General features: G+C 41.0%; 2 protein-coding genes across 4 annotated transcripts; both read right to left on the bottom strand.

The window, feature by feature from the left end:
• Positions 1-276: 276 nt before the first annotated feature.
• Positions 277-14,579, bottom strand: mindy4b (MINDY family member 4B). 2 transcript variants are annotated; one of them, XM_042063989.1, is made up of 13 exons: positions 14,468-14,579; positions 13,346-13,467; positions 13,043-13,067; positions 11,393-11,569; positions 10,127-10,246; positions 9,047-9,144; positions 8,766-8,931; positions 8,527-8,592; positions 8,292-8,362; positions 5,836-5,908; positions 1,407-1,583; positions 941-1,121; positions 277-666 (listed from the first exon to the last, which is right to left on the bottom strand). In XM_042063989.1, the coding sequence occupies exons 2-13, from the start codon at positions 13,465-13,467 to the stop codon at positions 524-526; spliced, it is 1,419 nt and encodes a 472-aa protein (XP_041919923.1). In that variant the 5' UTR covers positions 14,468-14,579; the 3' UTR covers positions 277-523. The 2 variants fall into 2 exon arrangements, with proteins under 2 accessions (XP_041919923.1, XP_041919924.1); XM_042063990.1 differs by lacking the exon at positions 14,468-14,579 and having other exon boundaries at positions 9,047-9,075; positions 13,346-13,618.
• Positions 14,580-16,432: 1,853 nt separating this feature from the next.
• LOC121684037 (galectin-4-like) lies at positions 16,433-23,439 on the bottom strand. 2 transcript variants are annotated; one of them, XM_042063961.1, is made up of 13 exons: positions 23,331-23,439; positions 22,426-22,476; positions 22,205-22,293; positions 21,347-21,551; positions 20,823-20,936; positions 19,966-19,992; positions 19,708-19,731; positions 19,576-19,602; positions 19,404-19,439; positions 18,939-18,968; positions 18,740-18,828; positions 16,917-17,082; positions 16,433-16,760 (listed from the first exon to the last, which is right to left on the bottom strand). In XM_042063961.1, the coding sequence occupies exons 2-13, from the start codon at positions 22,465-22,467 to the stop codon at positions 16,614-16,616; spliced, it is 996 nt and encodes a 331-aa protein (XP_041919895.1). In that variant the 5' UTR covers positions 22,468-22,476; positions 23,331-23,439; the 3' UTR covers positions 16,433-16,613. The 2 variants fall into 2 exon arrangements, with proteins under 2 accessions (XP_041919895.1, XP_041919894.1); XM_042063960.1 differs by lacking the exon at positions 23,331-23,439 and having other exon boundaries at positions 22,426-22,500.
• Between the last annotated feature and the right edge of the window lie 2,339 nt (positions 23,440-25,778).

Here is a 25,778-nt window from a genome sequence, read left to right as displayed (position 1 = left end):
ATTCAATTGGGTTAATTGTAATCATATCTTGTTTATTAACCATTATAAGTAATATTTCCCCTAGCACAAAATAGGTTTATAATGATTAAATTAAAAAGGATGCTGAAACTTTGATTCCCTCAACCAGCTCTCAGCCTCATCAGTATTCAGCTCATAGCACCCATGGTGTTCTGGTATGACTACACAACTAGTCCTGTACTAACCAATGACAATTCTTTATAAACTCTGGATGATGGATAATGCAAAATGGATTGATGGGTTGACCATTATCCCAAATAATGGTGAATTATTTTATTACACACAATTATTATACATGACAAGACATCACCTATGTGACAGATATTCTGGCAGCAACTGTGTTACTGTAAAATTGTTTGTTTTTAAAGGTAGAATCTGCCATTTGGTTCCAGTTTCACAAAAAGTGGTTGATATGAGCTCAAAATTTTGATACCTCATGTTTTCTATAGCTTGTGTCATATTCTTTGAACTGAATAAGGACAAGCACAGATGCCATTTAGCCTTGTCAGAAGAAAGGCACTGTCCCATTCCAGTCGATGGCTGCCCCTTCCCATTTGGTACGAATTGTCATCTCAACAGAAGGGAATCTCTTCTCGGGGTCCCCCTGGACATCCCGTTTCTCCAACTCCCAGTGATGGGAATGGGTGTCTGGAGAGAGTGTGAGTTCCAAATGAAACATGATTAAAGGGGAAACTTTATGGAATGAGGAAAAGTTTAACTATCATGACAAGACAAAATGTAAACACATAATTGTTTGCATACACAATGAGGAGCCAGAGGCCCAGATTCCCCCAAATGATTGAATGAAGAGGACTTTCACAGGCAACAGATGGACTAATATATCCTCTTTGGAGTCAGAAAGTGGTAAATGGCCAATTTAACCTTTTGCCTGATGTAGTGCTTGATCATAAGGATAACTTGCCTATGGTCAGCACAGCAGTGCTGGTCTGGGTGGACTGGCCATTGTAGAAGTACAGGTGGAAAAGATGTTCCATCTTCCAGTCAGAGAGGAGCGAACGATGTGGACTGAAGATGATGCTGTAGGTGTCATTGATGCTACATACCCAGATGGGCAGCTTTGGCGTCTTCAACATGCTGCCAACCTGCCAGAACACAGCAGGAAGCCACAACAGAGAAACTGAACCATGCCAATCCATATACCAATCCAAATTGCTATGCTATGCTATGCCATGCTACATCCAACTGAGACACGCTAGATTCTATTTAGAAAATTTAGTAAATGAATTTAAGTTCATGTGATGTTTCAGCATGTTAAAACACATCAGACATTCATCAAAAGGAAGACTCAAACTCATCAAAGAAACCAGATACTCAAACTGAAATGAAAATATTGGCTGTAATATATTAGGTGTCATTTTTGAACATACCACTGGCAGTTTGCCCTGTTCTAGCTGCTCTCTGCTCCAGTGCAGGTAACCAACATCACTGCGTGCCAGAACCCCATGAAGAGGGTGCTCCAGCAGATGACCATTCTCATCATACAGCAGGGTCCCATTGAAGACTTTAGGATTGGCTCGTCCAGTCAGCAAAAGGTTCAGCAGTGCCTGATGTAAAACATAGATGGACCTAGAGTTTGCTGACGGAGACACATTTGCTTGAAGCCTTAACAGTTAAGAATAGCATAATGTTATTACAAAGATCATAGGCTCCATTTTTGTGTGTGCATTTGCAGTACACAACAACTGGGTAAAAAGAATTAGGGTAACAATAAATACTTTAATAATAAAGACTAGAGACTGCCAGCCGATGAGATTGCAGGGGTTAAAGCACTAGTAATCACATGAGATAGTGGTAGGAGGAAGAAGAGGAAGGGAAGTGCATGTAGGTGCAGGGCTGGCTAGTAACTGATTACAAGGCATCTAGATTATCATATTACAAAAGAAAACAAGTAACTATAATCAGACCAGATTACATAAGAAAAATGTGTATCAGATTATAATTGCATTGTCGAAGATTACTTGATTACATTTTGTTTATGTGTTTCAATACATACAAGGATACAAGGATACAAGGAAGTTTATTGTCACATGCATATAGTTACTGGAAGTAAGAAATGCAGTGAAATTATGTCTGGTGTCAGCCTATTTGTGCATTTATTGGGGGGGGGGTAAAAAGTGCAGTAGAAGAGGGGTTTAGTAGATTAAGTGGCAAGGGCTGCATAAGAAAGGTGGGGGAGGATTGGGATTGGGGGGGGGGCACCAACAAGGAGCACCCAAGAGCAACAAGGGCAAGGAAAAACTCCCTTACCAAGGAAGAATCCACGGCTCAAGGGGCTAACCCAACTGCCAGAGGTCTTGGTGTGTGTGTTGGGGGGATGACAGGGGAGATGGGATAGTGTGCTGTGTATGTGGGGAGAGGGCAGTGTGCAATATGTGTGTTGGAGAAGCTTCCTAATGGAATAATGTGCTGTGTATGTAGGGGAGGGGGGGCAGAAAGGCTAGGCAATCAAGGACATGGGTAGATGGAGGAGAAATCAAAATAATAAATAAAAAGTTCTATGGAGATGTGCAAAAGTTGGAGAAAGTCAGATATGTGTGTGTGTGTGTGTGTGTGTGCAGGCGCGCGGGGACCTATTTTTGACCAGGGGTGCTGAATAACAAAAATTATGGATGTCCGACGATTTCTACCCTCCTGGACATGTTTCGGATTTTGACTGCTAAATACATCATTTTAGTGCGGTGTGCGGGTGACAGAGAGAAGTTTTAGGGATCAATAAAGTATATCTATCTATCTATCTATCTACGTCCTGGGCAGCCACAAATTCCAATGTTCCGCGACAGCACTCCGACTCCAGTGCACCCACAGAAGCGCACTTGACATCATTAGCCTATTTCAGTATAGCTAAGGAAAATTACTTTTCTGATCGTCAAAACCACACCAGAGATGTTTGGCTTTAAATATAGGCTAATAATCAGGCTGCAATGATCTCGCAAATAATTCCTGAATAGCCTAAAGTGTGTCGTCTCCACAGCAAGAATGTGTCCTAATAATTTCTATCTGCGACTAGTGAAATGATTTCACTAGCTATAATTTATTAATTTTGCAAAATGTACAACACAATTAAAGTTTCTTTCAGCTTATCCATGCTTTTTTGAAAGTGTAAATCGCATAGAATATGTAGGCCTATATCAATCGTAGGCCTACACACTTGATCGCTATCACCAGAGCCCGTTTACAGATTAGACATTCTCTGGCTATCACATAGCTGAAACCACGCTACGGTTCTTACAGTAACTGACTCACGTTCACGTTGATCTCTATAACTGTTAATTTTTAGTAGCCTATATTCCAACCAATCCATAACCCTTTTTTGCTATTTGACTCATCATTTCACATACACAAATATAAATAATGACAGACAGCGAATTAGTAGCCTAATTATTTAAAAATATAGGCTATATAACAAATTTTAAAAATCTATCTCCTGCCAGCAGGGGGTGCTGCAGCACCCTCAGCACCCCCCTTCCCGCGCCCTTGTGTGTGTGTGTGTGTGTGTGTGTGTGTGTGTGTGTGTGTGTGTGTGTGTGTGTGTGTTTTGACGTGTAATGAAATAAGAAAATAAATAAAAGGTCTGTAGCATAGGGAGAGGGATGTAAAAGTGCTAAAAGTGTTGTAGGTGTGTGTGTGTGTGTGGGGGGGGGGGGGGTCATGAGTGCTGAGGAGTGAATGAGTGCAAAGTCTGTATAGTGTGAGTTCAGAGTTGGGAAATGTTTGAGAGTGCTGAGGAGTGAATGTGTGCAAAGTCAGTAGGCCTATAGTGTGATGGATGGATGGCCTGGGGATAAAAACTTCTCCTGAGTCTCTCAGTTCTGGCTTTGTGACTACATAGGCGTCTTCTTGATTTCAGCGGTAGGAACAATCCATTGTTAGGATGAGAAGAGTCCTTCAGAATCTTTTGGGCTCTTAGGAGTACTCTTCTGGAATAGATATCTTGTAGAGCAGGGAGTTGAGTTCTTATAGTACGTTCAGCTGAGCGCACTACTCTCTGCAGAGTACTACAATCTCTAACTGTGGAGTTCCCATACCAGGTGATGATGCTACCAGTTAGAACACTCTCAACCGCTGAAGTGTAGAAGGCCTTCATGATGGATGTAGAAACTTTGAATTTCCTTAGCTGACGAAGGAAGTAGAGTCGTTGTCTGGACTTCTTCAGAACATATTGAGTGTTATAAGTCCATGTTAAAACCACATGCTTTGCAGTCATATTTCAGTAATTCTGACCAAAAGGCACTGCACGTATTGGAGAGGCCACCATGCCCACATAGTTTGGTCTGCAAGCACATGGCTGGTATCACTGGAAAGCTGAGACCCAGTAGATTGTTCAGGATAACCATGTGAAGTTATCAGAAAGGGCCACAGAGGCTGGAATAAAGTTTTTTGTTACTGCCGTATACCAACACCATTGAACAGACCACATTTTTAGACTTTGGGTCACCTTCATGACCTCAGAGACACAACTGGGCTCTAGCACCAGGTCTTGTGGAGTTGTGTGTAAAGTTTGGTTCAAATAGGAGAAAGTATTATTATTTTTATTTATATTATTATTATTTTTGTAAAGGTATATACCGCCGTCGACAATGATTCACACCCCTATTCACCTAGCTGCTAACATTGGCTGGGCCGTGGTGTATTTTACGCATCAAAAAGCGCTTCTTTTGTGCATTAGGCGTGTTCGACTTCAGGCAGATCTGTGCAGATCTGACTTGATGTGATGCATGCTGGGTTGAACACAATGCATACTGGGATGGACGCAATGCTTACTGGTTAGAAATTTTGTCCGACTTCTGTCAGCCGGGGAGGGACTTACCACCGTGACACCATGTCACATGACCTTAAAATATCGCGGGAGTCTTAGGGTGCATTCAGAGCACCTCGGAATGACAAGGACCGCCCCCATGGCTACATTAGGCGTGTTCGACTTGGACTGAGTCTGACTTGGTCTGGCTTTCTACGTAAACGTGTCCCATGGCCTTAAAATATCGCGGGAGTCTTAGCCTGCAGACAGATCTTGCAGTTGCCTTCCACGAGCTGCACGAGCTGAAACACGCCCTCATGACGTCAGTTCAAAGACGTGATAGGGCCATTTGGGAGGAATGTCCTCATGACGATTATGACGGGAGTCTCATGCTGCTTCCTTATGTTGGAAGACACAATGCCAGTATTTTACCTATTAAATAGGCCAATTTGCACCCCCAATACACACTCGCAAACACACACAGTCAAGGGCCCTTTCAATCCACTTTTTTTCTCTATCAATTTGTCTGAACCAGACAAAAAACTCCTACCCTAGAGAATAACATTGCATAATGCAATAGAAGGTATTCTGGGTGAGCACTGACATTTTCAGACATGCTATTCTTCGTACATATCCGTGTAGTATCAAAATGATCTTAATTGAGTGTCTTTTTTTATTCAATGTATTGAGTTTTTTATTTTGAAGTAATCCAAAAGTATTCAAATTACGTTACATTATTTTTGTAATCCAATCAATTACGTGACTGATGATTCTGTAATGGATTACATTTCAAAGTAATCTGACCCAACACTGGGAAGGTGCATGTTAGATGTGTTGGGTTGATGGAGATGCTAGGAGAGGAGGTACTCTCGGAAGAGTTGAGTCTTCAAAAGCTTCTTGAAGATAGAGAAGGATGCCCCGGCTCTGGTAACACTTGGTAGTCTGTTCCACCATCAGGGAACTACAAATGAGAATAGTCTGGATTGCCATGTGTATAGGGGCAGCATGCCAGACTACACCTATAACTAGAACAGTTCCACACTACAAAGCACTTTTCTTACCTGTCGACATATAAAGTTCCCCAAACTCTGCTGTAGTAGATGAGTGGTGGTTCTGTCCAGGTCTTCCCTCAACCTTTTCAAAAGAGATTAGATATGAGTTGAGTGGCAACTGATCACTGTTAACTCATTGAGTGCCTTTTCCTTCCCATGCGTTGAGTGCCAAAAACGTAATATTACGTTTTTAGCTTTTTTTTTAAATTACGAAACTAGACACTCTAACACACCTTATATGTGATTTTGGGAACTCTGTGATGAATGGAAATGAAATATATGACGATTGTGGAACTCATGAAAACCCACAATCTAGACATTTTATCTGGACATTTTATCATAACTCGGTTGCCGCTTTGGGTCGAATCAGTGACGCATGCATGTCAGGTCAAAACCAGGCCATTTTCGTGGGTCTACCACTAGGTGGCAGTCTCGCCAGGTCTCACTGATCACTTCCCGGAAAGTTTACACAAGTAAGTAACAGGCAACACTTCATATTTCATGAAAGATGTTATATCTCCATTTCTAGAAAAAAACAGCGATTTTGATGAAAACTAGCCACTGTTTAGCTTGGGATTTCTCAGGAACAGAGGCGTGTAGAAATACACGGTTTGCACCCACCGAGAGCTTAAAGTCTCACCTTTTATCAAGCTATTGTATGTGTTCATAGCTATAACACAGAATATGCTGTGGCTGTACAAAAATCATCAACAATGGTCTAGATTGCTGGCACTCTAGGACAAAGCTCCCAAAAACAGCTTTGCATTCAATGAGTTAAATGACACACATGCAGCTGTTGTGGTCCCTAGGAGACGGCTTACATATGAGAGGACATCAAAGGAATTGAATGCTGGTTGTCTTCAACTGTTATTCAGTTTGTCCACATTGAGTTATTTTTCTGAAATGTGAGTACCATACAAAACACTGCTACCCTGGTTGCTCTGTCCACTACCTCCCGTCCCACTAGACCAGGAGGTGGGACTGGCTTCTCATGCCCAACAAATGGAAATGTACTCATCTCCAGGCAAACACCCCTCTTTTCAGCACCATGTTTTTTTCAGCACCAAGTCATTTACTATACACATGTACAAGGACAAATGTGTGCTTTTGTGGATAAACAACCTGTTGTTTTCCATTCATAAGCATGGCTGCTCACTATTCATTCTAGGTGACATGAACATCCGCGTAAACAGTCCAAGCTCTGCTTTCCTGTTCCAGATTTTCTGTCCCTGGTACATTAATTTGACCTTAAAAAAGGTTTACAGCCCTCCAACTCATAGAGCTGGCACAGAACCTGACCTCATTCTCATTCAAAAGTGTGCCACAGACAGCCTAACGATCACGTTTAATACGCCTCTTCAGCCATTACTTCCTTTATTTCACTGTCCGAATGCCCTCTGTACCACCACAAACTGTGTAACGTGTCTCTCACTCACTTTTCCTCTGAGGTAGCCTCTGCTCATAAGCCATATTTTACTTTGGGGTAAGAAGAGCTCATTTTTTACTTCTACACCATAAGCCAATGCATTCATGACAAGATGATCGTAATATAATCCTGTAGAGTTTGATGCCCCATCATTTTAAAATCTTGTAGTGTGTGCATGTTTGAGATTAAGGAAAAGTGGAGAGACTCCTTAAGTGTGTGATGCAACCTGATTTCTAAATCGGTTAGGATTTAAAACGCCTTTAGTGTGAGTCTGGCTTTATGAGTCTTCCTATCTCTCTCTCTCTCTCTCTGCTCAGCCCTCTCACTAAAGGCATAGCATCTGCAAGCCAAACATACAGCAGTCCCTACTACATGCCTTCCTCTGTGTCCTGAGACAGAGACTCTCTCCAGCCAATGACACACCTCCCTCTGCCAGAACTCTAGCTGAGGGCAAGGGTCCCTATACATATCCACCATACCCCATTCCTACCAACCTCCTCCAAGCCCAAGCCATATCTCCCACCATTGTGCCAGTGATCATACATGTGATAAATGCTTCACTGGCTTGAGGAACCTTTCCAACCAAGTTGAAGTAACAAAGCATTTTTGTTACTTCAACCCAAACCCTCTGGCATCCACTGGCTACCTATGGCTGCTTGAATCAAATTCAAGTAGGCTAACTAATGCTTGCCTGTAGAAGTAACTGCATTCAATGCATCCATTTGAAGTTAATCATACAGCATTATGCTCCCTCTTGGGTTCTTTCAAGAAACATTGTCTGTCACTGTCACACAAGGCTATTTCAGTCTAGACTTTCCTTCACGTTCAAGCCTTCCCCTTTTCTCATCAATCTGGAAAAAACAATGTAACAAATGTTAATTTCTGTGACAAAGTATCCTCATCACATCCACTGCTATCGCTGTATCACGTGATTTTTTAAGGAAACAGCAAATTAAGGCAGCGTGCAGAGAGATGGACAGAAAGGAAGACCCTGAACAAACCAGCAATGGTCTGGTGGAGGAAGATGTCAGTTTCCTACCTATTTATAGTCCTGGACAGAATCAGGCTGTAGAGAAAGAGGATCACTCCATGGCTCCCCTCCTCTTTAAACTGAAAAGTGCAAATGAAACAAGGTCTCTAACCAAAATTCCAATGACTCATGACATAGATCTTATATGTTTGATATACTGTGTACAGAACAAGAAGATTATAACTAAGAGAAAATAATCTATATGTATGTTGTGTGATTGGAGATAGCAATAAAGGGAACGCACACACTGGATATGCTCATAGATGAACTTCTCTGTGTCTTCTTTTCTAGCAAAGCTGAAGAGCTGTAGCTGCAGAAAAGAGCAAAGTATACGGTCAACCTTCAACAGAAGTGACCCAGATTCTTGCAAAATGCCGTGTTCCTTGACAAAGCACTAGTGTTTATCAGGCCTTTATAACGCTGAAACACACTCAGGTTCATTTGTTCAGTAGAAAGAAAAGTGAGACGTTGAAGTGTCAGTACCCTCTCTGTGAAATTGTCAGGTTTGTAGTCCAAGAGTGGGGTGAAACAACATTCTGAGGTTACCAGGGCAACAGTGGCAGCCTGTTCATCTCCAGCTGTCCACAGGATATCTGCCAGAGCAGAGGCCAGAGCACGCTCCTGCTCCTTCTCATCCACCTCCTCCAGGCTGACAGGTGTGGAGTGGATAGAGAAAGGGGCAAAACGTGACAGTGTTGTTAATATATATTATATATATATATTATCACAGGGGGCCTTTGAGAGATTTGGATTGGTCATCTCACCTCTGCATGCCGTAACAATCAGAGTTGGTCTTCCGTGAAAAGAGGAGATATTTGATTATATTTGCCTGAACCACCATCTGAATTGCTCGGGCACCACCCTATAAGAGAAACTCTCTTTACACCCTTACATGTCAATATTGGAACAAATACATCAGGTCATTTCTACCATCATTACCAGAGCTTACTTATTGCTTGTTTAAAGTAATATACAGTATCACTCCAGCAATTGATTAACCCCTAAAATCTCATCTTAGTTTCTAATCCTAACAGATACATATTCATTTTTTTCCATGAAAAAAATCCCTTCATGGCCATGAAATGGCTTATGGCCTTTGCATCTCTACTCCCTTTGCCTCATATTTGACATGGAGAGCTAATTGCAATCCCAGAGGTCTATATTAGGCTGTACAAAACACCCCCTTCACTCTAAGTTTGCCACTCTTCCTTCAGGTCAGAGATTTACAGCACTAGTGCAATAGAAGTAAAAACTCTTTTGTTGCCTGGACAATAAATCTGCTAAATGTTGCTCGATGCTGAAACATATCACTAACTTGAGAAATCCCCAGCAGGTTAAGACTGGGGTGATAAAAAAGGCATTATTGCAGTATGTTTGCTGCTTACTGTTGCTATATATGTTTGTATTGTATTGTTGACATTTGGCATAATAAAGTAACTGAACTGAACTCTAACACGTTAGGTTGATTATCTTGCAAAGCTAAATGTGCATCTGAGTCCTCGGGGGAAAAATCCAAATATTATTTGAAAAACTACACCCCGCAGGTTAGTCAGGATTGGGTTTTATGAATTTGGTTCAATGACGGGTTGTTCTGATTCGTTATTTTGAAATATCAACTAGTGCACTGCCCACCTGAAATACTCAGCCATGGTGGACACATTAAAAAGGTTAAAAAGTTTTTGCCGGAGTGGGTCATTTAGGTTATTGCTATTTCTGTACTTCTGCCCTAACATAACACAACCCTCAGTCTTCCAGAGCTACGAAGCTAAGAAGCTCTGAAAGGCTTGCCAGACACAGTGTGAAAGTCATTGAACCCATTAAACAGACACAAAAAGGGAGCTTACCCGCTCTGCCTCCAAAGCATATGACAGAACTGAGTAGGGCTCTCTGAATTTGAAGAAAGATTTCTTCCACTCATAGTTGAAGATATGAAACACATTGCCAAAAAGGATCTTCCGAAGACTCTGTAAGTTAAGGTGAAAACAAACAACAAAATCAAAAAGCTGAATTCCATTATTTTAGTGTAGCAAATGTGATTCATATGGCCCCACTGCCTATCTATTTTCAGAAGTTGCAAATCTTTTGGTTTGTTTGCTTGTCTTGGTTCATGTAATTGCTGCATCTAAATGATCTAACTGTCATATTTGAAGTATGCAGTCACAAGAAAAACTAGCTATCTATAAACATACATCTGTTGTAAACATATGTATGCTATTGCTATACCTACAGACAATACTCAAGACAAAATAAAGATGCATTATTAGTTACATGACCTATTACTGCACAGACCCAAATGTGCAGAAATGCAACTGCAGGTAACAAACACATACACTTTGAAGGTGCTGTCAGCAATTGTACGCGATTTCGATTGTTACGCGCCATAACATCTCCTCACAATCCGCTAGCTTCCCATTCTGTGAGTACACTGCAAAAAAAAAAAAAAACCTGGTCTCTGTAGGCAGCCCAGGCTCTGAAAACTGGAAACAAACAAAGTGGGGGCAGCCTGTCCCGAAACAAAAACAAGTTTCTCTAGGAATACTGAAAGGAGGGGTGAGCTACCTCTCTGGTGTGTTTCGTTTGGTCCTTGGTTAAAATATAATACATGTTGTTTTCACAAATGCGTCTGCCAATTATTTTAAATATACACATATACATAAACAAACGCGACTTCCTGTGCAAACGCTGACTGCATCTTTAATCAACAGTTAGGCAGGTGTGAGAAAGTAAATCTTAGCTCTGTTTTCCCTACAACAAACTCACTGAGTCAATGCTTAACTCCTTTGTTTAAGACATTCATGAATAAATTAAGTGCGTAATGCCAGGTGTTTAGGGTTCACCACACACACACACACACACACACACACACACACACACACACACACACACACACACACACACACACCTTCATTATCCCCCACACAAGTTATACAGAGATACAGATGTATGTAGATGAAACAAACATACAACACATAGCCAAACCCAGCCCCAGGAGCACAGATATGTCCGTATCTCTTCTCACAACAACCACTTGACAGCGGAGGCTCACAGTGAGAGTGTAGCAGTGGTCCGGTGTCTGGTGTCACATATCCAGCTCAGGTTGCAGGACTCACCACAGCCAGCTCTGGGGACACAGGGTCCCCACCCAGACTTGGGGGCACAGCCAGAGCTCGAGGGACAGAGTAAGGGACGGTCAGCTGGTGGCCCTGACCGCGCGAAGACTTTGTGGCAGACGCAGACCTGGAGGCATCCTCTGCATTCTCTTCTGCTTTAAACCGTTCAGGTGGCCTCTGAGAAAAACAGAGAGAGAGCATGGCTGTCACCCCAAATAGCTCGGAGACAGTGAGATAAATGATGGAAAACCGGCGACCCGGGTTCGATTCCCGCCCCATGGTCCTTTCCGGATCCCACCCCGATTCTCTCTCCCACTCATTTCCTGTCATTCTCACTGTCCCGTCTAATTAAAGGCATAAAAAGGCCAAAAAAAATATATACTCTAATTTGATGAAAACTGTGAGCCACCTCTCAAATGACATTTTACAGCATTTCACTGATATTTTACACGTCTCACTATAGTATGACACAATAGTGAGATAACTACAGTACATACATTAAAGAAATAAGTACTTTTTATCTGGATTTGAGAGAATGAAAAAGAACACCCATACAAGACTGACAGAGAATGGAGATTAAATAAGTGATGTCTGCTTCTGATTTAAATGGCTGTCACATTGAGGAGAAAAGAGCCAAAAGACACACGCCTGAATGCAAAATGCTGTTTGCTTACATGTAAGCCACAGTATATCATCACTCACTGAACATACACATGATACGATTTCAGTGAGTTCAGTGAATATCTTTAAAAAAGACCTGAAAGCAAACCTGTATATGACAGCTTCTAGTTAACTCATTTTATCTTGTAGCCTGCATTGTATGAAAGGTGCTATACAAATAATGTTTATTAATATTTGTATTATTATTATTATTATTATTATTATTATTATAAGATTACATATATATACATATATATGTTGTCCCAGTGTTCTTCCACACATGCAAATGTACATTACATTCATATAAAACCCCTTCAGTAAAAAGGTATATGGTTATCATCACCACGATTATCTAAAAATATAAGATACATCTACTTAAGGATACTTTAGGACAGCTACTATAGAATATTAACAGTCAAATAAATGTAAGATAACCACTGTAGGATACTACTCACATCCCGATTCTTCTTCACCTCTTCCTGGAGAAGTTCAATGTATCCTAGTCTGGTGGGCTGCAACGCTCTAATGTTCTGCAGAAGCGCCTGGTAGTCTGTCATTACAGGATCTAAGACACCTCACCAACTTTCAAATGTAAACTCTAAAACATGGAGCTAGCTCATTGTCAGACAAACATACTCTATGAGACAGACAGACAGACAGACAGAGAGAGAGAGCAAAACTACACAGACAGAGAGAGAGAGAGAGAGAGAGAGAGATGCAAAACTACACAGACACAGACAAAGACACACACACACCTCTGGACCCTAGCTGCACCTACACATATCAGGTTCTCTGACAGTGATCAAATGGGTAACGACGCAATGGATACACACAAAAACACCAATAGCCTTCTCTGATATAACTCTGCCTGACAGAATGAATGCCACCTGAGAATGTTACCTATGAGTAATGTAACATTAGCAGGAAGGGCATTATGCAGCCTCTCACCGGTGTGGTATTTAAAACGTGATGGATAGATTTCTGGCTTACCTTAGCAAAAGTTCGCAGTTCCAACCTAAGACGCAAAAATATTTAATGTTAACATAATTGGCTGAACGCGTGCACTATCCATGTTTGACATTTGAAAGGTAATACAATAATCAATGACATATAACGAAGTAGTCAGTGTGGTAGCTAGTAAAACAATGTTTCAATTTCCATTTATTGTGCTTATAGAGCGCCAAAACATTACACATGTATCATGGCGCTTTACAGAATGTAGGCAGTCAGAGAAAAAGGAAAGAAAGGAAGAAAAGAAAAGAAAGAGAGAGCTTCGTCTCACGCTTTAGTTACCCTCGCGCATTGAAGAGCGCTCTCTTCCGATCCAGGTCTGCTATCAATTGAAGAATTTCCTCCAATTCCATGTTGACGTCTTTTGCTTTGGGTGTCTCTGAGTTGTCCGTGTCTTCTTCCATCTACAAGAAATAAAGTCAGTTTGCTGTAAAGGTTGTTCTAAACAATCCGAGTTTCTTCATGTCTGAAACAAAATAGCGTTTGTTTGGACGACTGCGTAAAGACGACGGATTGTTGCAACGCAAGCTTGCTGTTTACTGGTCGACCCAACGGATCCACGTTACAACAGTTTTGGTGTATGCTTAAAACTCAAGAGCGTCTCTTGTACTCATGTTGCTAATGTGCAAGAAAAGCATATTGTCTGAAATAAAATATGGAAATTGGAAGGAGAATTTCAAGTATGGGCTATAAACGCAATATGGCTTTTATTTCATCTAGAATACTGCTGGCAACATCAGGGACTGTAATTATACATTATGCCCAAATCACATCATGCCCTGTCCTTAATGACTGAAGTGCTATAGGCTACTTTACGCAACCACGTAGGCTAGCCCAATCAAAGCCATTTGAATCATTGTATGTGGATAGTTCTTGCTGTATATGGAGCAGTTTTGCATAGTTCTATTATGGTCAGGTTCTCTGTGGAGTGTTTCCTTTTCTGTGCCTTCTGTCAAAGTTGACACATTTTCTGTTATCATATGCCTTAGACATGCTGCAGTTTTATGCAGTTCTTAGTTTTCTTTCTTTACCAACGCAGTTCTGCAGTCTCTTTGTGCAAATGTATATACATATATATACATTTATATATATATATAAATATCATGTAGACAAACCATTATTTTTCCAACTTTAACATGGCAAGGGGCCATATTATAAGGGGCCATATTATTTATGAGGTTTAACATTGTTCAGATTTCATGTATTATTCTCAGTATAAAATATGCTTTGTTCAGAAGTTAAACCTCTTCAGTTCCCTCTAACATGTAAACGTTAAAACGCAGGCTGCACAAAATGTAATTAATTTTACATTGAATGTTTTTCTCAATTTTGTTACATCTCGGTAGTTCACACATACTTATACTGCTACATGAAAGTGTACTAGTATGTTTAAATCAGACTTACTGTAGTAGTCCCACAGAGTTTCTACAAGGAGCTGCAGTGAGGTGAGAGCATGAAGGACAAGGTGATGTGCTGGAGTGTGCTAGAGTCCTCCTTGAGATGCCAGACACCCAATTCTTGAGAGTGCATCAGAGCAATGGTGGGTTTATTAAAGTTATCCCTAATGAATATGCATGGGCTAATGGATACCAAACACTGATTTTCCAAGGGTGAGTTTCTTTGTTTGTGGGAGGAGCACCTGTGCATAGAGCTCAGTGTTGTCATCACCTGCACCAAACCCCCAGACAACTGAAAGAGAACATCACTTTACAGCCACAAGAGCGATGGACTTTTCCCCTGAAATAGAGCTGCTAATATGATTTGATCTGGTTATGTGGTTCAATGTATGTCTGTCATACTCACATTGGATATGCATATGTATTGCCATCTAGTGGACGGCTAGTGCAGTGCACTTCGGATACCAATATCCCATCTGAGATCACTGACTCAGATCCAGATGCAAATGAAAAGAATACAAAAACAGGCTTAGACACGTCAACGGCTGCAGAAAGGGGTTCATACTCAAATACCTCATTTGCCATTTTTACACATTTCTTTCCTGATTGCTGTGAAAACACCCACAGCAAAATACTTTACTGATCTCCTGTATTTTTACAACTAACACTAGATTAATCATAATAAGTTCATAGTGTTGTAGGATGTATTGTAACTTTTAGTTATAACTGTCATATTGTTTTATCATTTGGTCTGTCCTTTACTGTGCCTATTTTTCTGTTTAGTAATGTTGTACAAGCACTTATGTAGTCCTGTGAAATGAAGGGACTAATATATAAAGAACAAGCACACTTATGTAGTCCTGTGAAATGAAGGGACTAATATATATGTATAAAAAACAAACAGGCTGGAGAATAGTAGATCTTTCTATTCAATGGTATTGTTAGTAGAAGCCGACCGAAAGAGCTAGAAGCAGACTTTTAAAAGCAAGAAAGTAAATCGTTTTGTCCTTTTCAACAGCCTTTTGAGACCCTGACACTGAGCTGTCACTTAGTTGCAGTTAAAGATGCACAGTGTCAACACATCTCACCTCATCTCTCCCCATCCATCCGCCCAATCTGCCCCCTGGCGCCTGACATTTTAAGATAGTTCACCCTCTGAGGCTCTGGGCCGTGTTCCTCGATTTTGTTCCGTGGTCATTTGGAAATGTGCAGACACATCAGAGATAAGGCTTAAGAGGGTGCGATGTTCCTTCTTCTTTCAGCACAGACAGAAGAACAACTGACGCCTCCTGGGCTCGCATTGAGGAGTACTAATAGCCCAGGTTCTGATGTCGTTCAGGGGGGGAGCGGCTTCAGGTAGAAAGAAAAAGAAACCACACAAGACAAAAGCGGGCTGTTCAGTACAGGAGATTGGTCAGGTCAGATTCTTTGGCCTCCTGGAAGGGAGACTGGAATGTGGCCAGGTGTATCAGCAGGATGTTGAGGAGGTACGGGGCAGAGGCAAGGAGGAGGCTGAGTCAGACAGAATGGCTGTACGCCTCCGTGATGAATAGCGAAATCAAATAGTTTGACAGCAATAGAATCTAGACAAATATAATAATCAAATATAGAGGGTCAATCCCAATTGTACTTCCATCAGCTCTTGTAAAAGGTGAGTACAGATATCCTGTCATGACCTCTCCATTGGGTATCTGTTGTTGCCATGCCAGGAAAGAGATTGCCAGGAAAAAGCCATTACTGCTGCACTGTCACAGATACCAAATAAGCTTCTCCTAGGTGCCACTTCAGAGTGACTAGTTGTACATTTGGAGCTGCAATGACAAATCTCTGAGTATATATGTGATATATTAATTATTGTGGTGTTAACACATTGTGTGTTGCTTCTATGAATCTGTGAATTTCCTGATGATTTTATTGCATAAACCAAAATGCCAAAAACTAAGCAATGTTAATATCTTACAAGTTGTTCATCACTTTTTTTATTGTTTATTTTGTATAATGAACTCACATACAGTGATCACTCATACAGTGATCTACATGATCATTTCCTTGGAGTTTATTTAAAATAAAGTAGTTTACATGCACAACAGTGCTAGATCTATAATGTCATGTGAGCTTGTAACTGAATGCTGGTACATAGGATGCTGATATTTTCAGAAGTGTATATAGGAAAGCTGTGCCTCTCCTTCTATTTCAAGTAGATCAATTTGTGTGAAGGGCTGGACACGATGGAAAAAGTTGCACATATGCTGTCCATTGACGAACACCTTAAATTTCTGGTTACCACAGCGTATGGAGATCTATGGAGAAACACATGGAAACCATTGAGAGCACAGCACGGATAGATATGCAAAGCACAAATACACCTCATGCATCATGTACTGTCAGTAAATAAGGGAATGAATACTGCAAGCGTAAGACATTCAACAGCGGCGTCATCATCACTCATCACTCACGTCAAAGTATTGTCCCTCCTGGAAAGGGTTGAAACTGAGCTCGCGTTCTTCCTGTCCCCAAGAGCCACCAATTTGACTGTTCCGCACAACTATCCCCTCGTCAAGTCTGGGGTTTATGTGAAAGGCGATGTCCCGCGAGAATCCAACCCTGAAGTTGATGGAAAACCTGCCGTATGAAGGAGGACACTGTATTAGTGTAAACCAGCGTTTCTCAAACTGTGGGTCGCGGAGACATGCCAGGTGGGGCGCGAACTGATGTGAAAAACAGGAGTTTTTTTTAGTTATTTTTTTTATCTGTAGCCTGGGCCCAGGTAGCACCCGATGCGCAATGGACGCACTGTGTTATTCATAGGGAAGCGCTCGTGTCAAGGCAGTTTAGTTAGTCCCGACCTACATGAGATTTTGAACGTTGTTGTGAGAGTGGTGAATTTCACCAAAATCCGGCCCTTAAAAGCGCGTCTATTTTCCGCACTTTGCGAAGAGATGGTAGCTGACCAAAAGGCTGTACTGTTTCACAACGAGGCAAGGTGGCTTTCCCGAGGTAAAGTGCTGTCGCGCGTGTTTGAGCTCCGAGTCGCCTCTTCTTGGAGGAAGAGCGCATGTTTGAATCTGCAAGCACGTTCACTAATGAACATTTCTTGACGAAGCTGGCCTATCTTAGCGATATATTTGATATATCTTAGCGATACATTTGAGTTAAATGTCCAGTTACAAGGCAAAGACAAGCACCTACCTCACCTAGCAAATAAGATTACTGCATTCACCTGAAACTTGAGTATGGGACAGGCGCCTCGATCGCGACAGTATTATGCCTTTGAGATTTCTGAGCGAAATCGCTGAAACGTCTGATTGGGAGGCACTCTTGTGATCCCATGTATTAAACAGTAGGCCTACATCACATCCCTGCAAAGTTTATTTCAAAAATATTTCCCAACCAGTAGTGCTCAGTATGACTGGATTATGGATCCATTTAATGCAGCATGTTGGTATTTCATTGAATATATTGTACAATGCTGTAAAATGCTTCCTAATATGTGGCTGGAAAACAGAAATATGTGTGTTATGTATTTATTTATTATAATATCTGCAGCACCAGCTGATTTTAACTCTGTTGAAGAGGATATATTTAGAACTTGTCATTATTTCAATAAATTTGACAATTTTAAGCTTGACCTACCACTTTCTTAGAGCAATGAGGGACAGGTGGGGCTCGAGAATGCCCCCTTGATCAAAGTGGGGAATGAAAGAAAAAGTTTGAGAACCACTGATCTAGTTTGTTAACTACCACAGTCATGAGTTGGGTCGCGATAGTCTGTCATTTTTAAAAAGTGGTCCCCAGAAAAAAAGTTTGAGAAACACTGGTGTAAACCCTGAGAAAAGACATCAGAATAAGAGGCCCACACTTACTATGTTGACATGTGAGGATTTTCTGCCATTCTGAAAACATTCCAACTAAAATATTGTACTCCAAATTGAAATGAACAAGTGCATCAACCTAACTGTCACACACATACAGAGTCGATTGTGAAAAGCACAGGCGTTAAATAACTAAGAGCCTCTAAAATCCCATCCCCATCATCTTACCATAAGAACCATAATCTTTTCTGCATAGTCTGCTCCTTGAAGTATTTCATATTATAAATCCATAATCCTATAGTGTTCTATTATTACATACAACTGGATTTGTTGGACGAAAAGCTGCGGAAATCACTTATTCTTTATGAAACCATTGTGACCCACAGACGTTGCATCTATTTGGGATATCCTAAAAAACATACTTGCAGGACAATAACAGGACAGCAGTCTGAAAAAGACCAACTAACCTGTTGGCTCCATAGGGTAGCATGCCCCTTATGATGATGGTCCTTTTGGGAGACATTCCTCCAGGGATCATATTAGAGTATGGTAAAGGCTGAAAAGGTGCACAGTAGAGTGGCTCAGGAGTCCGCCATAGCAGGAAGTCTTGTGCTTTTAGAAAGACCACTGCACCATTTACAGTAACTAGCATGCATTTCTACTCACTGGGTTGTAGATGGGTTCCATTCCCATAACCTGGAAGGTATAATATGAAATAACTTCACTGTAAATCACTGTCCTACCACTTTTAACTTGCATAAAACACTGTCCTGCGGCTTATACACAATGTGGATAATACACAGGAAATGACTATTTATATGAAATAACTTCACTGTAAATCACTGTCCTATTTATATGAAATAACTTCACTGTAAATCATTGTCCTATTTATATTAAATAACTTCACCGTAAATCATTGTCATATTTATATGAAATAACTTCACTGTAAATCATTGTCCTATTTATATGAAATAACTTCACTGTAAATCACTATCCTATTTATATAAAATAACTTCACTGTAAATCATTGTCCTGTTTAGATTAAATAACTTCACTGTAATTCACTGTCCTATTTCTATGTCCTGTTGGCAGTGCATGGAGTGTGCTAGCTCCATAGACAACCATGCTTACCGGCAGATTTCCCCCTGGGTAACCCATTCCACCTCCCTGTTGAAGAGAGACAGATCTGAGCATAATTATGGGAGAGTCTAGGAGCGCATGCCAAGTGTAAAAATATGAGGTGAAGCGTTTCTGTCAAAATGCTCATGAATATTATGCAGTGACCATTAGAGTATGGACTTACTCCCATGCCTCCGCCGGGGTAGCATCCCTGGCATTGGTTGAAAAGAGCAGAGTTAGCGTAATGAACACATCTTTGCTGTCTGCCCAGAGTTCTTTATTAATAAATGTATTGTTAGAATGATACTGAACTTACCCCTTCACCTCCAGGATATCCACCCTAGTGTGAGAAATGGACATCATTTAATTTCATGTGTAGACAGTACAGTGTATGAAGTGTGGCTATCAAGTCACAAAATTATTAGAAGTAACTTTTCTGAATAAAAATTGAATTACAGAATTAGTCCTATTATTTAGGAGCCACATATCAGATGTAGTTGAGGAGAAATATTCTCATCATCAGGCTTTCCAGGCATTTGTATTGAAAAAGGAACAAGAGTGTGTGTGAACTTACGCCCATGCCACCCCCTGGATATCCTCCCTGAAATAATGTTCAGAGCATGTTTATACCCAGGTCCTAATTTAATTCTATTATATATTTGAAGAGATAAGCTCAGAGGAATACTACTTATCTGCAATGTACTTACCCCCATGCCCCCCATTCCACCTGGCATACCCTAAAGAAGCAATTCATTTTCTTAGGCTTCAAATGTGTACTAGGATTAAGCATGATTTAATGAAGACCATGCAATGGAATGCTGAAGTTATGCACACTCAATGATTTTGTAATATGATGGGTTGATGCAAAGCACATAAAGAGAATACTGCTCCCAGCCATATGCACATTCTACTTACACCCATGCCCCCACCTCTACCTGGCATACCCTACAGGAAAGATCATTCATATGGTTGAGACTGAGAGCCTCATGGTTGATGTTTGGTGTTCTGTGGTATATAATATAATTTACTAAATTTCTCATGAACTGACATTGTATCCAAAATTCATATTCCTTGAACTGCTTTTATAACATGCTTGTATAAATATATGTATACTGGGTAACACTTTATTTTATGTGTTAGTCATTGATACATAGTTAATATATGTACATAGTAGTGCTCATAGTTCTGTATAAAGCATCAGTACACATTTATTAGTTTTTTTTTTCAACAATTCTCTTAAAATTGGCTGTTAATTCCTCAATAAGCAACTGAATACATGCCTAATAAACAAAAAGCAATGCTAAATTAGACATATATTTCACATATACTGTACAAATGACTAACACATGTTCCCTAGCCTAACCAGTATTACGATTATTTGCTGTGTATTAGCTGAGTGCAATGTGGAGACTTTCAGTGGTCAACACTCACCCCTATGATGTTGATGGTCTGAATGGTCACTTCACCAGCAATACTCAGAGCAGATACTCTGTCCAGAGGCATGCGGTGCTGGTACATGTAGAATTGCTTCCCGTTGACATTTACCTGTGAAGGGTGAATTTGTAATTAAACGAGTCACATTCATTAAAGCAGCAGCAGTAAAGAGTTTTATGAAACTGTAACTAGAGAGCTCACTGTCTATAAGCCAGTGACGTACTGTACTGTACCTGCCAAGTACCAATTTAACCAAAGTACCAAACACATTTAACACAATTAAAATAATTAATTAAACAAACAAACAAACAAATAAATACATATAAAACATTGCAGCAGTGAAAAAGACAAATAAAGCAAATTTCTGATCCACTCATCAAGTCATTTGATCAATCATCAGCCATTTTAATTTACCTGCAATTAAAATGGATCCACAAATAAAACATTGCAGAGCAGGATGTAATTCTACCCTCAGAAGTCTTTATTTGATTTTGATCATGTTTTGTTAGGTTCCTGGTTACCTGGTAGCCCTCAGAAGTGACCACAATGACCATCTCAAAGGCCTCGCCCTTAGAGAAGGGCATCTCATGGATCTTCTCCTGTCCTTCCCACTCCCCATTTTGGAATGTGTTGAAGATCACCTTATCCCAGCCATCAAACCGAGGGTTGAAATGGAACGCGATGTCACATCCCTCAAACTCACCACACTGCAAGTTCACATTAAATCTGTGAAAAAAGTGAATATTGGTAATACTGCTGCTGTTCCTCCTACAACTACTAATAATAATAACATTCAAATTTACAACCCGCCAATATAATATTCCTGACTTGGAATCTATGCTGCTATGCTTGGTATTAACAGGGTTGTTGAGAGAAACACAATTCGGACATCTTTTTCCTGTCTCCATAAAGGAAAATTAGAAATCAGTTCGACCAAATATTTATTCAGACCACTGAGACTCCGGAGACTCAGGCGTAGATTCTGCAGCTCTGGGTGGTGAAGTATAACCTTAAGATGCAGCGCCTGGTTTGCAAGTCTACATCTGGGATTAGCACATCAAACTAGTCTGAGTGGTCAGACAAGTCGAGAAGAAATGAAACAGCGAACAAATCATATTCTCATACATACAATGAATTCCTCTCTCACAAGTGAGTTACTTCAAACACATTCTTCACTACGTGCTTCTCTCTCTCTCATACACCATCTTCAATTCACTTTATCTGTTGTACGTCTTGCAATCAGTTGTTACAACTTTAAGACTTTCTACTGATCAAAATCCATACGGTACAGATTATCACTAGTATGACTACCGGTATATAGCACAGCTCTGAATGTAACATTGCAATTAAATATGTTGATGGGAATAGGAAGACATTACCTTTTCATATGATGAGGAATAGACCCCTGAATGTACAGAGACATTCCTGCCCTCAGCCCTCCATAGATAGGCCCTATGTAAGGGATGCTCTAAAAGATACACAAATAGTTCCACATTGTTTAAGCCACACTCCGATGTCCAGACGTCTGAGAGAAATAACGGTGACACTGCAACACAACGTGTTTGTCATTAGAAGAGGGGTGATGAGAGGAGGTACTCACGGGGCCGTAGACGGGCTGGTAGCCTGGAGGAGATGTGAACATGGTGGCAAGCTGAAGACCCAGAGAACGTGTGAATGAGAAGAGAGCCCAGCGTCTGGCAATCTTTTATTTCTATGTGCACTATGAAGGGTGGGGTAGTAAGTCTGCAAATACCAGGCACAGTAAACTTCCATTATTTGCTCAGCTTTATCAGCAGGCCTGTTTCAATGGAAGCAGGAGTGGTACATACACATCAACAAAAAGGGGAGAATGTGGGGTGGGGCTTACGTATGCAGGGTCTGCTTTGCTATGTATGATTGCTGAAGAAAAATCTTGATTATTTATATTTGTCATAAAGGTATACAATTTTGTCTATAACATTTTCCTGATCAAAACTAAACAGCAGGATGAGATTTGTATCATTGTAACTTACAATGTTAAAAGGACATGAAAGGGCTGGTATCTCTCACTGCCAGCCTGAAGTCTTGGAAGCAGGGTGTGTGTTTAATTAAGTAATGTGATAACGCCAAAGCAAGGGGCTGCATACCATAAAGGAACTCTGTAATGCTCCTTTAGTACACATGATCTTTTATCACTAATTCACTTGATTAGGGGTCATGTACACACATATCCTAAAACATTCTGAGACAAAAACTATTAGCTCTGAATGTTGTAATTCCGCGCAAATATTTTGAAACAGTCAAGCACACTGTGTGTGTCAATTCCCTCTTTACTTTCTTCATTTCAATGAATTCCTACTCAAAATATATTTCAGCAAGCCTGTCACCAACAATGTCTGGTTTTAGTTACCATTTACTCAAGAAGGGAAGGCAAATGAGACACATTCACAAGATAACATTACATCACAAGATTATAGTTGATTCAATATCTGCAATTGTTTAGAACTGAGATCTCAAACAACATACCTTTAGTGAATTGACAGATCAGTCAAACAAAATGTTTGTTGGATGTCTTCTAGTTTGATAAGTGGAATTAAAGCAAGGTGCCAGGCATTAAGGTTTAATGATCAACTAAACGTTGCCTTGGCAGTCATAGAAAATTGGCAATAGACAGTCTCTCCTTCGCTAGTCACTTGTAATCTGTATCTGTGAAGGCAGGTCATGTAATGTGTGTGTTCCCAGTGGATACAAGGTGGGTCCAAATTTATTTGATTTCAGGTGACCCATAATGTCTGGCTACACCCCTCAGTAGGCAACTCAGTCAACACATGACACACAGTTTCAAAGACTACTTATTACTACACACTCCTAGTCACACTCCTAGTTTTTGCTGCTCTTATTTATTCATTGTATGTGCCTTCTTATTTACTTTTACCGACGATTCCCCTATTTTGTAAAATTGATTTTTATTCCTCTGGGTGTTGCAATTGATATCCGTGATTAATATGATTGCCCTCAGTAAAAAAGCACAAGAAACAGGACGCAAACAGTTACAAACAGTCAGGTTGTTTGCTTCATAAGATGTCGCGGGCGATCTGGGACGCGATGACCAGAGGGCAGGCGTCACGTAAAACAACGTGAGATCGCGGAAACGGACGTCGGATTCGAACCGGCGACGCAATTCTTCAAATGCTATATAGCAAAGCGCTGCCTTTTCTATGAGTGCCACGGAGACGCTTACTAATCCAATGCTCATTATATACATGATCAGAGTCTCGTGACGTCGCTACTGCGTGTGTAGGTCAAAGTCCGCAGATCGCGGCATTCCCCTATTTTGTCAAATTGATTTTTATTCCTCTGGTTGTTGCAATTGATATCAGTGATTAATATTATTGCCCTCAGTAAAAAAGCACAAGAAACAGGACGCAAACAGTTACAAACAGTCAGGTTGTTTGCTTCATAAGATGTCGCGGGCGATCGGGGACGCGATGACCAGAGGGCAGGCGTCACGTAAAACAACGTGAGATCGCGGAAACGGACGTCGGATTCGAACCGGCGACGCAATTCTTCAAATGCTATATAGCAAAGCGCTGCCTTTTCTATGTGTGCCACGGAGACGCTGACTAATCCAATGCTCATTATATACATGATCAGAGTCTCGTGACGTCGGCTACTGCGTGTGTAGGTCAAAGTCCGCAGATCGCGGCATTCCCCTATTTTGTCAAATTGATTTTTATTCCTCTGGGTGTTGCAATTGATATCAGTGATTAATATGATTGCCCTCAGTAAAAAAGCATAAGAAACAGGACGCTAATAGTTACAAACAGTCAGGTTCTTTGCTTCATAAGATGTCGCGGGCGAGCACTGCTGATTAATGCAGTGCTCATTACATACATGATCAGAGTCTCTTGACGCCGGCTACTGCGTGTGTAGGTCAAAGTCCGCAGATCGCGGCATTCCCCTATTTTGTCAAATTGATTTTTATTCCTCTGGTTGTTGCAATTGATATCAGTGATTAATATTATTGCCCTCAGTAAAAAAGCACAAGAAACAGGACGCAAACAGTTACAAACAGTCAGGTTGTTTGCTTCATAAGATGTCGCGGGCGATCGGGGACGCGATGACCAGAGGGCAGGCGTCACGTAAAACAACGTGAGATCGCGGAAACGGACGTCGGATTCAAACCGGCGACGCAATTCTTCAAATGCTATATAGCAAAGCGCTGCCTTTTCTATGAGTGCCACGGAGACGCTTACTAATCCAATGCTCATTATATACATGATCAGAGTCTCGTGACGTCGCTACTGCGTGTGTAGGTCGCAGATCGCGGCATTCCCCTATTTTGTCAAATGGATTTTTATTCCTCTGGGTGTTGCAATTGATATCAGTGATTAATATGATTGCCCTCAGTAAAAAAGCATAAGAAACAGGACGCTAATAGTTACAAACAGTCAGGTTCTTTGCTTCATAAGATGTCGCGGGCGAGCACTGCTGATTAATGCAGTGCTCATTACATACATGATCAGAGTCTCGTGACGCCGGCTACTGCGTGTGTAGGTCAAAGTCCGCAGATCGCGGCATTCCCCTATTTTGTCAAATTGATTTTTATTCCTCTGGTTGTTGCAATTGATATCAGTGATTAATATTATTGCCCTCAGTAAAAAAGCACAAGAAACAGGACGCAAACAGTTACAAACAGTCAGGTTGTTTGCTTCATAAGATGTCGCGGGCGATCGGGGATGCGATGACCAGAGGGCAGGCGTCACGTAAAACAACGTGAGATCGCGGAAACGGACGTCGGATTCGAACCGGCGACGCAATTCTTCAAATGCTATATAGCAAAGCGCTGCCTTTTCTATGTGTGCCACGGAGACGCTGACTTATCCAATGCTCATTATATACATGATCAGAGTCTCGTGACGTCGGCTACTGCGTGTGTAGGTCAAAGTCCGCAGATCGCGGCATTCCCCTATT

Source organism: Alosa sapidissima, chromosome 15 (assembly GCF_018492685.1).
Source record: "Alosa sapidissima isolate fAloSap1 chromosome 15, fAloSap1.pri, whole genome shotgun sequence".
NCBI classification, from domain to species: Eukaryota; Metazoa; Chordata; class Actinopteri; order Clupeiformes; family Clupeidae; genus Alosa; species Alosa sapidissima.
This window is presented reverse-complemented; position numbering and strand designations above follow the sequence as displayed.

Bases quoted from the DNA above. Each gene is read 5' to 3' on its own strand.
- mindy4b (XM_042063989.1), bottom strand. From the start codon at position 13,467: ATGGAAGAAGACACGGACAACTCAGAGACACCCAAAGCAAAAGACGTC. The intron at 11,570-13,042 runs GTAAGCCAGAAA...TGTTTTTCTCAG, and splicing joins AACTGCGAACTTTTGCTAAG to AGGCCACCTGAACGGTTTAA. The intron at 8,593-8,765 runs GTACTGACACTT...TCTTTTCTGCAG, and splicing joins CTGACAATTTCACAGAGAGG to CTACAGCTCTTCAGCTTTGC.
- LOC121684037 (XM_042063961.1), bottom strand. From the start codon at position 22,467: ATGTTCACATCTCCTCCAGGCTACCAGCCCGTCTACGGCCCC. The intron at 19,993-20,822 runs GTGAGTGTTGAC...ACATTATTTCAG, and splicing joins AGACCATCAACATCATAGGG to GGAGGATATCCAGGGGGTGG. The intron at 18,969-19,403 runs GTAAGCATGGTT...TATACCTTCCAG, and splicing joins ACCCAGGGGGAAATCTGCCG to GTTATGGGAATGGAACCCAT.